General features: G+C 32.4%; 1 protein-coding gene across 1 annotated transcript in view; it reads left to right on the top strand.

Moving 5' to 3' along the window:
- The first annotated feature begins 2,200 nt into the window (after positions 1-2,200).
- LOC139499375 (uncharacterized) overlaps positions 2,201-17,488 on the top strand; it is a 36,776-nt gene continuing 21,488 nt past the window's right edge. Inside the window, exons 1-4 of the mRNA XM_071288057.1 lie at positions 2,201-2,311; positions 9,818-10,018; positions 12,122-12,170; positions 14,476-14,663. Coding sequence (XP_071144158.1) covers positions 9,913-10,018; positions 12,122-12,170; positions 14,476-14,663 — 343 coding nt within the window. The 5' untranslated portion in view covers positions 2,201-2,311; positions 9,818-9,912. The remainder of the gene's footprint in view (positions 2,312-9,817; positions 10,019-12,121; positions 12,171-14,475; positions 14,664-17,488) is intronic.

Raw genomic sequence — 17,488 nt, 5'->3', positions numbered from 1 at the left:
CTTTACAAACTTTAAATCCAAGAACAGCTTGGGAGATTGAGATATATACTCCTTGACAATAATAGTAATCTTTAAATCATTTGTCTTTGTTTCGGTTAGTGTCATATTAACAAAGATTTGTGAGGCGTTGAAAAAATGTTCAGAAGAAGATGAATGCACTTTTTGTCCGACAATGTTGATAGCATTTTTTTTAAATCCCAGTAGATCTTTTGTAAGAATATAATGTCCAAAATATGTCCGAGTAACACTAAACATTTTTTAAAGGCAGGATTGTTGTGCGTTTTCTTTTTTTACTTAATTCATGGTTGGAATAAAATAGGTCAAAGTGAGTCGATTGAACGTGGATATATGTCGGTTAAATAGGCTGGCATATTAGGTAACTGATCTAAACTTTGAGGCAGTATCGAGGGCTCATTGTATCATGTCTCTTCAATGCCACGTCGTACGGCATTTATCGGATTTTCATCTACCGTACCCTGTATATCGTCAAAATATTTTATGTAACAAATAGGTGTACCTTTAATCAGGTGGATATGATGATTGTCATCATTTAAAATGGTTAATGGACAACTATTTTCTTTCCAATTTCGTGCAAAACTAATACGCAACTAGTCAGCGGGCATGGTTCTTTTATTAGTTTAAATGGTAACAGCCATTTCTGAGTTTGGCGGAGCTGTGATTGGTCGTTTTATGCAACCTTTCTGAGTTGAATGTCGAATAGTTATCAAAGGTACCAGGAATATAATTTAGTACGCCAGAATACAAAAGACACACCAGTGACGCTCATATGAAAATATTTATCAAGCCAAAAAAGTACATAGTTGAAGTGCAAAACAATGCTGCATTTATCACTTTTTTGTTGATAGTAAGTTTGAGAGTACTCATTTTTATCAGTGAGCTCAGTCTATCCGAAATAGCTAGCCCAAGTACACTGTATAACATCGTCTGTTTACAGCGCTTTTCACACATCTCATTGTATGTTTGAAAATATTAACATATGCATCCAAAAATTGCAATACTAACATCAATAGAATCGTGCCTGTAATTTTCCATGGCGGAAATACGGCATTCGAGGTCAGATGTAGAGGTCATCATGACAGACAGACCTGGACACAAGTAACACAGTATGATGCCATGTAGAGCTCATCTTGACACATATTGCTCGACAAGGATACACCGTATGGTGTCATCGAGAGCTCATAATGAAAGACATACTTCAACACCAGGTGCAATGTAAAGTTTATCATGACAGACAGACTTCAACACCAATAACAATGTTAAGGACCATGTAAAGGTCATTGTGACGGACAAACTTCATAAATAATGTATAGATTACTTGTTGGAGAAGTACATGTGCCCTAAAAAGACGAGTGTTGACTAGCAAATAGTAAAAAGAAAAAAATTGTAAGCAAAGAAAACAACCAAAATGAACAGCGAGACCGATATTGTCCAACATAGTTTAAATTCATTACACATATTTGTGTTGCCTTGCATAAAACAAGTTTAAGTTAAGCGGTACAGGCTCATTGGACTTAGACAATTGGAATACAATACAAGATACAATACAATTACATCTTATTTTCAGCGTAAAATTTCATTTTATAATGTACCTGGAACTATATTTGATGTCTCTATTTATACCTAAGCAGATTTTGCATTGACTTAGTCATTGCATTTTTAAAGGTAACCAAAGGAAATTTAAAGTACTTACCACCAATAAGAATTATTGGTCTTTAGAGTTAAAAAAAAAAGTAATAGGACATCATTTAATGACTTACATAAAAAAATTATGTCCCGATAGTGGCAAAAATTATTATTAAAAACAAATTTACATTAGTATTTATCAATATACATTTTCATATGTCCGGGACCGGGACAAAATTATCACCTTATTAAGTATATGATGAATGCATATTATATTTTATGTAACTGCATTATATTTTTCCCTGTTTTTCTATTTCCTTGTTTTTTTTTCTTAATTTTCGATACAAATTCACAAAGATCGACATGTTTTTAAATTTTCCGTTTTGAATGTGTTCCTTATCTTTTCCGTATTAGTTCATGTGGGAAGTATCAGTAGACATATAACATTACCAACCAATTGTCCTGCAAACAATGCTTGAAATGTTTAAATACTTGAGAATGACAAAGTAAAAATGTGTATATACGCATGCGCAAAGCATATAGAGAAAGACACACTTCTCATTCATCTGTTGTGCATTAACAAGGACACATTATATAGTACTTCAGACGTGGGTCATTGCAAAGTTTCCTGCATTGTTATTTACAGATACATAGTTGACTCAGATGCGTAAGTATTCTTCTTTTTCCTTCAACTATTTTTTTAAATTCTAGTATAGTGTCTAGCTTGGAACGTGTGTTTTTATGTTCTTTGTTTTTTAGTGTAACGCTTTTTTTCTAGAGTGATTATGACGGATAAAATTGAGAATTGATAAATGTACACAAACAGACATCTATTCTTGTAAGACATAAACAGATAATATAACATGAGTTAAAATATCATTCTATGTTACTTATTAAGTATTTGTAATGACTCTCTCTTTACATCCCATTTTGTCCAAACTTAGACATGTACTTGTTTGTCTCACTAAGCCATTCGGACGCCCTATCAGACAAATGAACCAAAAGTATCAGACAAATGAACCAAAAATGTGTCTGAAATGTCGACCTTTGATTGGACCTCGTTGTAAGTTATACAGTTATGCACCCAGGGCATCACATTGTGGTCTAGCGTGTCATGTGTGTCATGGAGTTATTATGATCTAGCGTGCCATGTTTGTCATGGAGTTATTAAGGTCTAGCGTGTCATGATTGTCACAGAGTTATTGTGATCAAGCGTGCAAAATTTTTTGTGGTGACTAGTCATCACAGCTTAGTGCTCAATTTTCAGTTTCATTGTTGAATATTGATCGCCCTTTTTTCGTTAGCCATGATTCAGTCGGATTTGTGTTTTGTTATTGTTCCATTGTCCAAACTTAGACATGTACTTGTTTGTCTCACTAAGCCAATCGAACGCCCTTTCAGACAAATGAACCAAAAATATCAGACAAATAAACCAAAAATGTGTCTGAAAAGTCGACCTTTGATTGGACCTCGTTGAAAGTTATACAGTTATGCACCCAGGGCATCAAATTGTGGTCTAGCGTGTCAGGTGTGTCATGGAGTTTGTGTGATTCATCGTGTCATGTGTGTCATGGAGTTATTATGATCTAGCGTGCCATGTTTGTCATGGAGTTATTAAGGTCTAGCGTGTCATGATTGTCACAGAGTTATTATGATCAAGCGTGCATGCGTTATTGTGGTCAAGCGTGCATGAGTTATAGTGGTGACTAGTCATCACAGCTTAGTGCTCAATTTTCAGTTTCATTCTTCAATATTGATCGACCTTTTTTCGTTAGCCATGATTCAGTCGGATTTGTGTTTTGTTATTGTTCCATTGTTATTTTCTTACATTTTGGTCTTTATCTTTAAATTTCCTTCACCTCGAATATCGAAATTTGTTTTTATATCAAGTAAAAACGACGAAAATTAGTCGTTAACTCTCTCTATCTTTCCATGCCATGTTCAAATGTATCCCTATCTTTTAAAATAAGATTCCAGCCTTTTTCTATCTATAGTGTATTTAATTTCGAATATACAAAAAGTGTAAACCGTTACTTAAATACGATTATTATTGAAAATCAAAGAGAGATTTTGTACAATAGGGTCAATGTATAAATATTTTTTTATCATTAATTAATTGCACAAGCCAACACATCAGTGCTAACAACTTTTTTGTGCAGCAAATCTTGTACAAGTATGTTTGTCCTGATGTCGATTCTAGTTTGAAGCTTTATATGTACCAGCGTAATATGATATATTCATACACGCTAACGTTTTGTTACCTTTTGTATGAATATGTTGTTGCTATACAAAATTACGGCATACGGATCAATATAATTTGTATATTTTATGATTGACTATAGAAAATATACCCGGTGGAGGTCTCCTCAGTAACAATATGCTTTATAGTTTTAAATCAAAACACATTTTTAAGATTGAGATAGATAATCCTTGACAATAGAAATAATCTTTAAATCATCTGTCTTTATTTCGGTGAGTATCATATTTGCAAAGATTTGTGAGACGTTGAAAAACTATTTAGAAGAAGAGTAGAATTGTTGGGATCACTGCAGATCATTTGTAAGAATATAATGTAAAAACTATAACCGTGTAACATTAACATTTTTAAAGGAAGGCTTTTTATGCGTCTTTTTAATTTATCATCTTTTAACAATAACATCAAGTATTTAAATTTTAAAACATTCTAAAAACCTTCTCAATACTTTAAATTATTCTAAAATTAGGTTCCCAACTCTCATAGGCAACATTGGCCTTAGATGGACTAAGCGATTAGATTGGATCCTTTTTAGTCATCACGCTCTTTACTGTTTTGGTTCTCATACATTTTTGACTTTAAAATATTCAGATTTGAAAGTTCCTCGTAAATGTTAAATCAAAAATCATTTCAGAACATTCTTATTTAATATGTATTAAATAAAACTCTAGATCTCAAGTGCAGATACTTATCCGTACTATCATATAAGTAAACGGCTCATGAATTAGAGTATATACAAATACTCATTAGAAATAAAGTTCTATTACTCGGAAAGTGTTTGGTAAAAAAAAACAGTCAATAAAGAACAAAAGTATGTTGTTAAGTAGTATAATCAAATGCAATGTCAATACTGTTGATTGGTTATACCATATAATTCTGCTAAAAGTCGTATATCTCTTCTTAGCTTCTAATAAGTAATTACGCACAACTCATATTTCTCCCCCTTTTCCCTTACTCAATGAAACCAGCTTAAATACATGTATTTGTGAAAAAGTACTCATAAAAATGTGCATTTGATACACATTCATCCGTAATCTGCCTTGACGTAGTTTAAGTCGATAATTAAAAAAAAGTTATTTGTTACAATTCTTACAGGCCTTGAATATATATTCCAATACATTTAAATTCTTTAAATCGTATAAACCAGTACATATCAATTTTATTATTAAATTCTGTCGGTTTGAACAATCGCGTTAGTCTTATACACTTGGTTTTCAGATAACATTGATAAACAATGCCGAAAATGAATAGTACTTAATTCATATAAAATAATCATTATAATCGAAAGCAATACTGTTGTACACGCAGTTACTAATATACATCATGTTTATGATGAGGTAACTAATATTACTTTTTCTGCACCAATAAACAGTGCAAGTATGTCCTTTTTTTATGCCCCACCTAGGATAATAGAGGGGCATTATATTTTCTGGTCTGTTCCTCCGTTCGTGCGTCCGTCCGTTCGTCTGTGCGTCCGTTCGTCTGTGCGTCCGTTCAGGTTAAAGTTTTTGGTCAAGGTAGTTTTTGATGAAGTTGAAGTCCAATCAACTTGAAACTTAGTACACTTGTCGCTTATGATATGATTTTTCTAATTTTCAAGCCAAATTAGACTTTTGACCCCAATTTCACGGCCCACTGAACATAGAAAATGAAAGGGGGAGTTTCAGGTTAAAGTTTTTGGTCAAGGTAGTTTTTGATGAAGCTGAAGTCCAATCAAATTGAAACTTAGTGCATATGTGCCCAATAGTATAATCTTTCTAATTTTTATGCCAAATTAGATTATTACCCAATTTTTACAGTCCATGGAACATGGAAAAGGATAGTGCAAGTGGGGCAACCGTGTACTTTGGGCACATTCTTGTTATTCAAAAAATTGAATCATCACAAAATAAAACACATAGTTTTCACATCTCAGACTGGTTCAAACAAACCTATTTGACTGTATCGACCACAAATTACCACAAGTAGCCTGATAGCATATCGGTTAATACTTTTTTTTTTATTAGAACACAAATATAACTACTAATTTTTGTTCGCATACATTTAGAGTACCAGGATGTCTTCTTTTTGTTAAATAAACTCACACGTAACAAAATTTCAGTACTAAAGGCTGACTAGTACAACAAAGTTATTTGACTGTATTAACCAATTCGACCATATTTGTAAAGCGCCCTAAAAAAATCAGAAATATTTTTATGTCAGACTAGATTGTAAAATACAAATTACAGCCATTGTGGAAAAACAATGACTATATAATTGTGTCTGCATCAATTAAAAGAGGGACGAAAGATACCAGAGGGACAGTTAACAATGGTCAAGCTCATGGGTCCAAAATTAACTGATATGGCTAAAAATGGCTAAAAATAAAAAGACAAAAGACAAATAATAGTTCAGAAGACACAACATAGAAAACTAAAGACTACGTAACATGAATCCTATTTAAAAAAAAATGGGTGTGATCTCACGTGCTGCGGAAGGTTAAGCAGATCCTGATCCACGTGTGGCACCCGTCGTGTTGCTAATGTTATTTCAAATCCGGTAAATAGTCTTATTAGGTAAGTCACATTAAGATTGCAAGCATGTCCTCTTTTTATTCAAAATATTTTCTCGCAACAAAATGTTAGTAGTTTTGGTACCTCGGGCTGACTCCTATAATACAATAATTTGACTGTATCAACCAACACCGACCATATTTTCACCTTAGTATGTATATCTATAAAGGAGAATAATAATTCAGTGTCTTTATGTCAAGATCCATTACATATTACAAATGACAGCAATATTGGCACACAATGACAACAGAATGTTGGAAGCATCAATTTAGAGTGCCAGCATGTGCTCCTTTCCTTTAATATATTGATATGTAACAAATCGTCATCAGTTTTGATACCCTATTAATCATCTTAGTGATGGTTTATTTTTGTGAATTTAAGATTATATCTTAACTCAATTCAGATAAGTGCAATGAATTGGGGTCTACTATTTTGATTTCGTGAAAGTATGCTTTAAATGTTTAATTCAACAGAATTCAACAGTATTGACAAGAATGAATTATATATAGCTAGCTTAATTTTCTTACTCTTCGTAGTGTCAGTCAAACTGGTTTATATAATAAAATTAACGGTACCAATTTTCTTGCAACAGATGCGCATTTCGCATTTCGACAATACATGTCTCTTCGGTATCTCATACAGATTATATCAAAATAAAAATTGATTTGTTTTATAATCAAGTTATTATTTAGGAGTCTTCTTATTATTTACAGTGGTGCATCTCCAAATTTTCATAAGTGGGGGGCCCACTGACTGTCTAAGAGGGGGCCCTTTCCCGTCAAAGAATGAACCTTTCGAATCTTTAAAGTAGCAAGGTTTATGCCTTGGTTGCAATCATTCAGTTGTTAATTCTATTTTTGATGAAAAAAGAATGCTATAATTAAGAATTTACATAATCAATGATACTTTTTTATTTGATTTTTTTCCCAGCAGTTGAAGTTTTTTCCGGTAAACCCTCAAGATTTCATCTATAAGTTACAAATCATGTAATGATTTTTTACTATTCGGTGGTCTTGAAATAAGTGGGGGTTATTAAAATAAAATTACTTAAAGAAGTTATTTTTTGAAAGAACCAAGAGGTATGGTCATTATTACACATGATTAAAAAAATACATATCTATGAAATTTGAAAAGACCAAAACGATATGGGATGTACATGATTCTTGTAAAATCATTTTTTGTATTCCTCACCTATTTTTTCAAAATTTTGGCTAAAAATACTGACTTGATTGATCGTAAGATTTGAAAATTGGATTACTCAAAAACAGTTCATTGTAAATAAACAATTTTTTCACAGAGTTATGCTTAATTATAATATTTTTAAAATACGTTGATATTTTTCACTTGTATCACATGTTTTGGAAATAATTCAAGAACGAGATTTCGACGAGACTGAACGAGACTGAAAAGTCAGAAGAATACATCCTTAATTCGTAATTTATTTGGTCAAGCTCTTTCAGTCATGATCTAATGACTATGATACTTTGATAAATTTGCTTACATGTATTAGTTTGTGATAAGGTCAATGATATTTGGTATGCAGTTTTATAAGCATTGACTTAATTTTATGTTATTTCCATCAATATTATTTAGACCTGCCTCTTTAGTCATGGACTATTGACTTTGACACTTTTGCTTAGTTTTCATTAATTAGTTTCTGAGTAGGTTTGTTTAAGATGAACCATTTAATGATCATGATGATAATCATGTTAAGTCTTACTTTTACATAGTTTGTGTTTGTGTTTGTGTTTTGGTTTGTTTAAAGGGAACAACAAATGATAGTTCAGTGGTATTTGGTATGCAATTGTATTCGCATTAGTACATCTTATTACCATGGAGATTGTTTAGCCATGAACTTCAAGTCATGGTTCATTGACTTTGAATATTTGCATAACCTACATATAAAAAGTCTTACGTCTTACTATAATGATTTTAATTACAACATTTGCATTTTCAAAACAACAAGTTAGCAGGACATTTCTCTGTGTCAAGTTATGGATTCATAGATTTAATTGTACATGTTATAGAGCTATTTGATAAAACTAGCTTCTGACTCTATACATTTTACACTTGAATTTTTATCTTACCTAGTCTAGACATGCTCGAGTACCAAGTGAGCTATTCACTTAAATATTTAGCTCACATAGTCTAGACATTCTAAGGGGACATGTGAGCTATTCACTTGCTTGTTTAGCTCAACTGGCCTAGGCATGCTATAGGACCTAGTTACTTATTCACTTGATGTTTTAGCTCACCTAGCTTAGACATTCTAAAGGATCAAGTGAGCTATTCACTTGATTGTTTAGCTCAGCTGACCAAGCCATGCTAGAAGATCAAGTGGGCGTGTCACTTGATTGTTTAGCTGACAAGACTTCAACATGCTAGAGGATCAAGTGGGCATTTTACTTGATTGTTTAGCTGACAAGACTTGCTAGAGGATCAAGTGGGCGTTTTACTTAAGTGTTTAGATAACTTTTCATAGACATGCTATATGACCAAGTTGGGTATACTGTTTCTTTTAAGCTCACCTAGCCTTGACATGTTAGAGAGGCAATATGTCTTTTCTGCCCTATAAATAGTGTTTATTTGTTTAATTTGGTTGCTGGCTCCTTGACATATTGTTTGGAAAACTGTCAGTTGTTGAAGTCTATATGTTGCTTCTAGATATCTTAGTTATTTGTGTCATCGGGTTGTTGTCTTATTCTCTGTCCTATTTTTCTCCCATTTATTTGTATTGTAATCCTGTCATGTAATGTTGTCATTTTAATGTTATATTTAACATTGCCATTAAAGCGGGAGGTTTGACATGCAACAAAACCAGGTTCAACCCACCATTGTTTCCTTTAAAAATGTCCTGTACCAAGTCATGAATATGGCCATTGCTATATTATAGTTCGTTTCTGTGTGTGTTGCATTTTGACGTTGTGTTCCCGTTGTGTCGTTTGTTTTCTCTTATTTTTGAGTGTGAATTCACATTACTATAAGACGTGTCACGGTACTTATCTATCCCAAATTCACGTATTTGGTGTTGATGTTATATTTGTTGTTCTCATAGGATTTTTGTCTAATGCTTAGTCCGTTTCTGTGTGTGTTACATTTTAATGTTGTGTCGTTGTTCTCCTCTTATATTTAATGCGTTTCCGTCGGTTTTGGTTTGTTGCCCCGATTTTGTTTTTTGTCCATGGATTTATGAGTTTTGAACAGCGGCATACTACTGTTGTCTTTGTTTATTGACAAAAACCAACATCTTCTTGTATTCATTAAAAAATCATAGCAAAAAACTCATCATAAACTTTATAAAAGTCATAAATGTTTGAGTTATCTTATCTTAAAAATGATAATCTTGAATTTATATTTGAATATTTAGACAACATGGATATCCTTACCCACATTTACAGAGCCATGTGTGCAGTTTGTCCAGTTATTATACAAGAGAGACAACATTGAGGGAGACTGCTTAGAATGGCAGAAGCTGGTGAAGATGTGGTCCAGGCAGTAGATGAGGCCGACAAGGATCCATATCTTAATAGTCAGGCAGATTTAACGTCAATGTCTAGTTCTGAGACAGGTATTTATTGATGTTATATATTTTCTTTACAAATACAAAAAGAGTTAGTTAAAATCGATACAAAAATTTCAAATTTCAACCTCAGGAAATGTAAAAAAAAATTGTAAGTCTATCCCTCTAAAACTATCAGTTCATTTTACACCAACAATTTTCAATATGTCCTTAGAATATCTTATTTGCAGAAGCGCTTATTCAGTGCATACTTGGTTTCAGTAATCTGTCATCTATGATATATTCCCTTAGCTTTAAAATAAATCTTGTCCTTTGACAACATTGACAGGATTGGAACCAACGTTGACCATAAAGGTGGTATGGGTGTCTTTCGCCATCTTGGATTGTAAACAACAGAGAACCTAAGGTCGAGATTTTATATAAAGTTATCAAAATTGAATGCAGGAATGCAGATATTTAACGTCAATTTTCATTTAAAAGAACCAATTTATAAGAATATAACTTATGAATATTAATATTTTTACAAGAGTGTAGATTATATATTTTTTTTAAATGTTTCAAACTGGCATTTTCAGAGGAGGTAACTCTAAAACAGTGCATTTTATGAAGGAATCTACATGGAATTTTCCTATTTTGTATTTTAGACGGAAAACACGTACGGTGACCCAATTTTTTCTTATGATATTCTAAAAGCATTGTCTGAGAGCTATCTTTTTTTAATTTATTGTTTAATTCTATCATTTTGTTGAGTTTCTAATCACAAAATGATGTTTTTCCCATACAAAATGTATCATTTTGTCACAACCTGTAGCTTGCGAAAATGTACGGTGACCTACCGTTTTTATTATATTTTTGAACATTCATCAATAAATACTACGTTTTTGCCAAGTGTGAACAAATTATATCATTTTTATTTTAGACTCCCATACCACCATAAATTGCTAAACCATCCTCTTATATACTTGCTGCTTAACATATCAGCTGAAATCAGAGTTATTGCCCTTCAATGACCACGTTCATTCTGTTTATGCCCCTGTCCTAGAAGAAGCGGTATTAAGTTTTACACTTGTCCGTCTTTACATCTAAAGTCCCAAAGTTTCTCACTTTAATTTGTCTCAACCAAATTTTATGTACCTTTACTCAATTCTAATTACCACAAATCACGGATCAAGTACAAATTTGGGTAGCATCTCTTCAGTTATGTCCACTTATAACTTTATTTGATAGTATGCAAGTGGGGGCATCATATATGTCCAATATACATATTTCCAATTTTTTTTTAATTTGCGGGTGCAACTATAATAGAGCGACGTTTTGCATATAAACAATTTTTTGGTAACTAGGATCTACAAATAGTCAATATTGCTATTTGAGAGAGACGAAAGACACCAGAGGGACATTCAAACTCATAAATAGAAAATAAACGTACAACGCCATGGCTACTGGGCGACGTCCGAGCAAGTTTCCTGTTAGATCTTTGTAAGTTCTTGCAATTAAGTTTTGCTACTAGTCATATGATGTCCTCGGGAGCAAATTGTCTACCAGCAGAGACATCGACCCAGTGGTTATAAAAAGGGACGAAAGACACAAGAGGGACAGTCAAACTCATTAAACAAATATAAACAGACAACGCCAAGGCTTCTGGGCGACGTCCGAGCAGTTTCCTGTTAGATTTTCGTAAATGTCAGTTACTGTCCGTGAATGACCCTTTCTGAGTTGCAGGACGGAGTGAGACACTCATGGAAAGCCAAGGTCGCTAAAGCCCCTAGTACTTTCTCAGTTTCAGGTTAATCCTATAATAGATATAAACTATGTTTATGCTTTAGTTTTCTATGTTGTGTCATGTGTACTATTGTTTGTCTGTTTGTCTTTTTCATTTTTAGCCATGGCGTTGTCAGTTTGTTTTAGATTTATGAGTTTGACTGTCCCTTTGGTATCTTTCGTCCCTCTTCTATGAACAGTAAACAAATATCTTTTGAGCTTGGTATATTTTTTATATTATTTATTGCTACCACAATTTTTTTTCGGCAAATAATGTATTGATCAAGAAAGGAGTTTAAATATATATTTGCTTGATTCTTGAGTTGCTACAAAGTAATAAGTAACTGTGTAGAACTAAATAATAAGTATGAGGATTTATTATTTTTATAGCAGAATTTGAAGGAAGAAGTACACTTATGGGGTCAACTGAGGCTCAATCGTAAGTTGTTTTACTATACCAGTGATTTATTATGTTGGTTATAAACTCAACATTTAAGGAATAACAGTACTGTAGTTGAAGATTGGCCACCGTCAATTGTAGATTTGACGGTCGCAAATGCAGTTTTACTGGCGACGCGTAGCGGAGACAGTAAAACGGAGATTTGCGACCGTCAAATCAAAATTGACGGTGGCAACTCTTCAACTACAGTACTGTTATTCCGATTCTAATGCATTTCAAAATAAAATAATACGATAAAACTTGGAAAAATGTCTTCATTTGACAAATAAAAAAATCCGCGAAACTTCATGAATGATTTTGGCGTAAAGACGTCATGGATAAATGTGACGTCATACAAATGAAAACTTACAAACTTGAGGTTATTACGTTACCTGTACCCTTCAAATTCAAATAAAATAACATTAAAACGGCAAATTCGAGGTAGATGTTTTTTTTTTTTTTTCGATTATATAGTAGTAATCGAACATTTGTTGATTCAATTATTTCAAAATGGTTGTCCCTTCTTAGTTACGCCTGGTCACCTGTGGATTTGACGGCAACTTTTAGCCAATAAAAAAAATTGTTACACAAATATTGCATTAGAATGAAAATTATTAAAGTAGTAAAAACCTTCTGCAGTGACAGATCACAGAGTTTGTTTTCTATTTGATGAACTCGTTTATAGCAGTATTTAATTGAGAATAAGAAGTGAAGTACACATTTATGAATTATGCTAAAAATTAAAGATAGTTTCTAAGTTCTCCAAACACTGCATAACAATCAGAACATTAAAATTTCGCAGAGTTCACCAAGTTGCAGGATCAAATGATCTAAACTAGTCCTAACAAAATTTAAGAGGACAAACGTTAAAATTCCAAAATGTTGATTGACATGAACATGTTTTACAGTAAGAGACTTTCAGAGATATACAGTGGAACATGTATATTTTTATTTTTTTGGGAGGGGGTAAAACATAAAAACAAAAACCATAAAACATAGACATGGATGGATATATATCCGTCTCTTATCCCTGGTAAATATATCGACTGGTATAATAATGTACATACTTTAGCTTTTGCTCCATGATTTATATGCGACAGGAATATTTTTTAATGCAGTGTTACAATTCAACACATTATTGTCCATCATTTCAGCATTGGATATATTTCAGGGTGTTTATTCTTTTGATTGATCACATTTCTATTTGAGTGGAACAATAATTCATATAGTTTGTTTTTTTGAATGAAACAATAATTCACATAGGTTTTTTTAGAAGAACAAAAATTCAAATAGTTTTCGTCTCGTCTTGACGGTTTCAAAACGCAAGACTAAGCTTTGCAGTTTCGGTGCAGTCCTTGTTGGCAGCATCGTCAACAATCTGTTAAATTACGATAAGGGCAGTGTAAGGGAAGCAGAAATAGAGAATCAATAATATTTGGTATTCCGCTGTATATTACCTCCAGGACATACCATTCCCATAGAGGTTATCTGGCCCTGTCCTCTCTGTCATAGACTATACACTTTAAAACTTCTCTTAAGGTCACATTAAACTTGAATAATTGTCTTCCCTTACACTAATACGATGTTAGAACTTAAGCCACCGGACAATGCAAGTGCAAGGCAAAAAGTGATGACAGAATTTTAATCAGACGTACACTAGACGTTATAAGAAATAAATGATTCTGAACGATAACATTACATGGAACGAATCATTTAACAACTGTTTTAAAGGAACACAGCTAAGTTAATCAATGGGAAGGCATGTCAAATATCTCAATCTTGATCAATTCACTTAATTGTTATCTGCTCGGGTTTTAAACTATAATTTGATAAATATAGATATGTGCATACAGAACTTTTTTCAGTTTATATACAAAAATTAGTTTAGTAATTTCAATAATTGAGAAATCAAAATTACAGGAAATAAACTCATCATAGATACCAGAACTAAATTTTGTATATACGCCAGACGCGCGTTTCGTCTACAAAAGACTCATCAGTGACGCTCGAACCAAAAAAGGTTAGAAAGGCGAAATAAAGTACGAAGTTGACGTTGAAGGCCAAATAAAGTACGAAACTCGTTTTATATGACTAAAGTTTACATGTTGAGATTTAAAGCGCCACCACTAATTATAAATCCATGATATGTGGTAAAAACATTGGTACTAATTATTTAGTACATATTATTTAGTTCTGCCCACTATGTCATGGTCTATTGAAGTTGAAACTTTAGACTAATTTGCATGTTAACAGTAAGTCTTTAATTCAATTCAGAGGGATCGTCATCTGATATTTATATTTACAGAATACCAACAGAAGGAGACCACCTTTTACAAGCAGCCTTTAATATCCTCTATACTGTACCCAGGTCTATTGAACACTTCATCGACAGAGAATATAAAGGTGGTTTTATCAAAGCGATCCGTGATCATAAAGATAAACTAAAGGCCAAACTTAGAACAGAAGAATGGGATTTACTCATCAAACTGATAGGTACATTATCAATCTAACAATTAAGTGTAGAAAAAGAAATAATAAGTGAAGTTAATAGACAACGGTCAACTGTATATTTTTTTATATTTCAGATACATGTATTGAAAATCACTTGACTATCATTTACCTTGTGTAACACAGGGAAGTATCCACAAGGGGCCGGTGTTTACAATGAATCATCGTCCAGGGATAAACGTTAGACAATATGATAAAAAAATCTGTTTTTTTTATATTTTTTGCATACATAAATAATACATTCATTTTAATTACAGAGACATAGTATGCGTATAAAATATTAATAACATTCTATCGTAATTAAAATGCATCACAAGTCAACAAAAGACACACTACAATCTACACAATAATAAACCTTTGCTTATAATTGACATTTTTGGAATTTTAACACCTGCATTACGTTGTGACGTGTCTGTCAGTGATTTAGTAGGTAACATGCTCGACATTGTAAACGCATGTATTTCATATTTCTATTGTTGGATGTATAATGTTTTAAAATGGAAAGGAAAGTAAGTAAAAATTGATAAGTCACTTACTAATGACTAAGATTTATTATAAGTTTTATTGCAGCTTCAATTTTTTTTTCATAAGACAATGCTTTATCCATAGATTCAATTAAACTGCCCAGTTCCCGTTTTGCATATGGTATCAATTGATATTTTTTTTTATGGTTCGGGATCAACGTGAGCGTTTTTTAGTCTGTCCTTGCGCAATTTTGGAATAGCTAATTTTAGCCTTGTCCATTCCGAAATCAAGTTTCTTTTATCTTAAAGGATATTGTATATAAAGTTGTAGCTTTTGATATTTTTCGTTTCTTCGTCCCAAATATCTTTTATTGTATGAATTCCACTTTTTCCGAAGTAAGCGAAAACAATAGTTTTTTTGTTGTTTTAAATGTTTATGTTTCAAAAAAGTTGTTGCTTTAGGAATTTTGGAAAGTTTTCCATTTGTAATCCTCGTAAATCCAAACACTTCGTTAAAGAATTATCACAATTATATTTGATATCAATTTTCTGTAGCCAACATTTGGCTACTGTGTCATGTGTGTTCCAGTTAACAGTTTTTGATCTTAAAATCTTTTGCATACTTTTGATTTGTTTGGATTTAATCAAGAAGTCTATATGGATCCACCCAATCACTCCTTCCTCTACTAGTTAGCAACACACGTCCCTTTTAATTGAATTTACTTTTCCCTCCCATATTAAATTCCACATGACATTGTCTATTTCTTTTTATATTTTTCAGGTATACCTCTCATTTCAATTTCGAACCCTGTTTTAGATTTAATCAATGATTATAATATTTAGACCATGCCTTTCAATGGTAGGTCACGATATTACCAAACCTAAAGACACGCCGTAATCTTCTTTATTTTTTCTAACCATATAGCTTCTATATCAACATTGTATCCATGCATGACTCCCAATGCTTTAATTTGTTCACTTGACCACCTATTTTTCTATATTTTTGTGTTTTATTTTTCCAACGACACAAATATACCTCAACAGTCCTTTCATAACTTATCTTAGCTCCCGATGCTTTCTCGTATATTTCTAAAATCTTAAATGTTTCCTCGATTGATCCCTCTGTTCTATAAAAAAGTGTATTGTCTGCAAATATGTTAATCTTAACCTCTGTCTTTTCATTTTCGTTGTTAGTGTTGAGTAAATTTATCTTTCTGCTTGTGAAATGTATAACATGTACAACCATATAGCTTCTATATCAACATTGTATCCATGCATGACTCCCAATGCTTTAATTTGTTCACTTGACCACCTATTTTTCTATATTTTTGTGTTTTATTTTTCCAACGACACAAATATACCTCAACAGTCCTTTCATAACTTATCTTAGCTCCCGATGCTTTCTCGTATATTTCTAAAATCTTAAATGTTTCCTCGATTGATCCCTCTGTTCTATAAAAAAGGTGTATTGTCTGCAAATATGTTAATCTTAACCTCTGTCTTTTCATTTTCGTTGTTAGTGTTGAGTAAATTTATCTTTCTGCTTGTGAAATGTATAACATCGGCGATATTGGACAGCTCTGACTGATTGATCTAGAAATTGGGATGTATCTTCATTGAAAACCGTTGATCATTAAACAAATTTTAGCATTTTTAGAAACATGTAAACCCATTTCTGAAAAATTTCAGCTTGAAATGTTTATGCATCTAACCATTCCCATTCAGCATTGTAAAAACTTTTGTTTGGTCAAGAAAAAGGATGGATCCTTTTGCGTCTTCCGTATCTATAAAAGCGAAAATATCTTGTTTGATTCTATCAAAATCAAAAATATTTTGCCCTTAATATAACCCTTTATGATCTGTTTCTATAAATGATGGTAGACAAATTTCAAAATTTCAGCCAGATTTGTTGGAGCAAATTTATAGTCTACATTTAAAAATGTTATAGGTCGCAAGTTTTCAATATCCTCCTTCTCTCCACTTTTATATAGTAAGCTTATCATTCTAGGTTTCTGCGACTCTGAAAGTATTTTATCAAGAAATGTATCTTTAAATATTTGCGTAAGCTCAACCTGTAATTGCTTTGAACATATCATCTTTTGTAATTTAACTATCACATAAACGTTTTTGTTTTTGCTTCAGGTGGAGTTTTATTTACAATGTATAGTAATTTTTCCCCAGCCTTTCTATTTCAACCGGGCATCTTTCTGGTTCGACGATGTTCATAGTAATTGTGATGCCGTCATGATCACTGAAGGGGAAAAAACAATGTTTGCATTGTTTAATCTACAATCAATATTCTTACTAGTGAATATATCATCTATTCTTGAGTATGATTGACCCCGT

The sequence above is a fragment of the Mytilus edulis genome, chromosome 12 (assembly GCF_963676685.1).
Source record: "Mytilus edulis chromosome 12, xbMytEdul2.2, whole genome shotgun sequence".
In the NCBI taxonomy this organism is placed as follows: Eukaryota; Metazoa; Mollusca; class Bivalvia; order Mytilida; family Mytilidae; genus Mytilus; species Mytilus edulis.
This window is presented reverse-complemented; position numbering and strand designations above follow the sequence as displayed.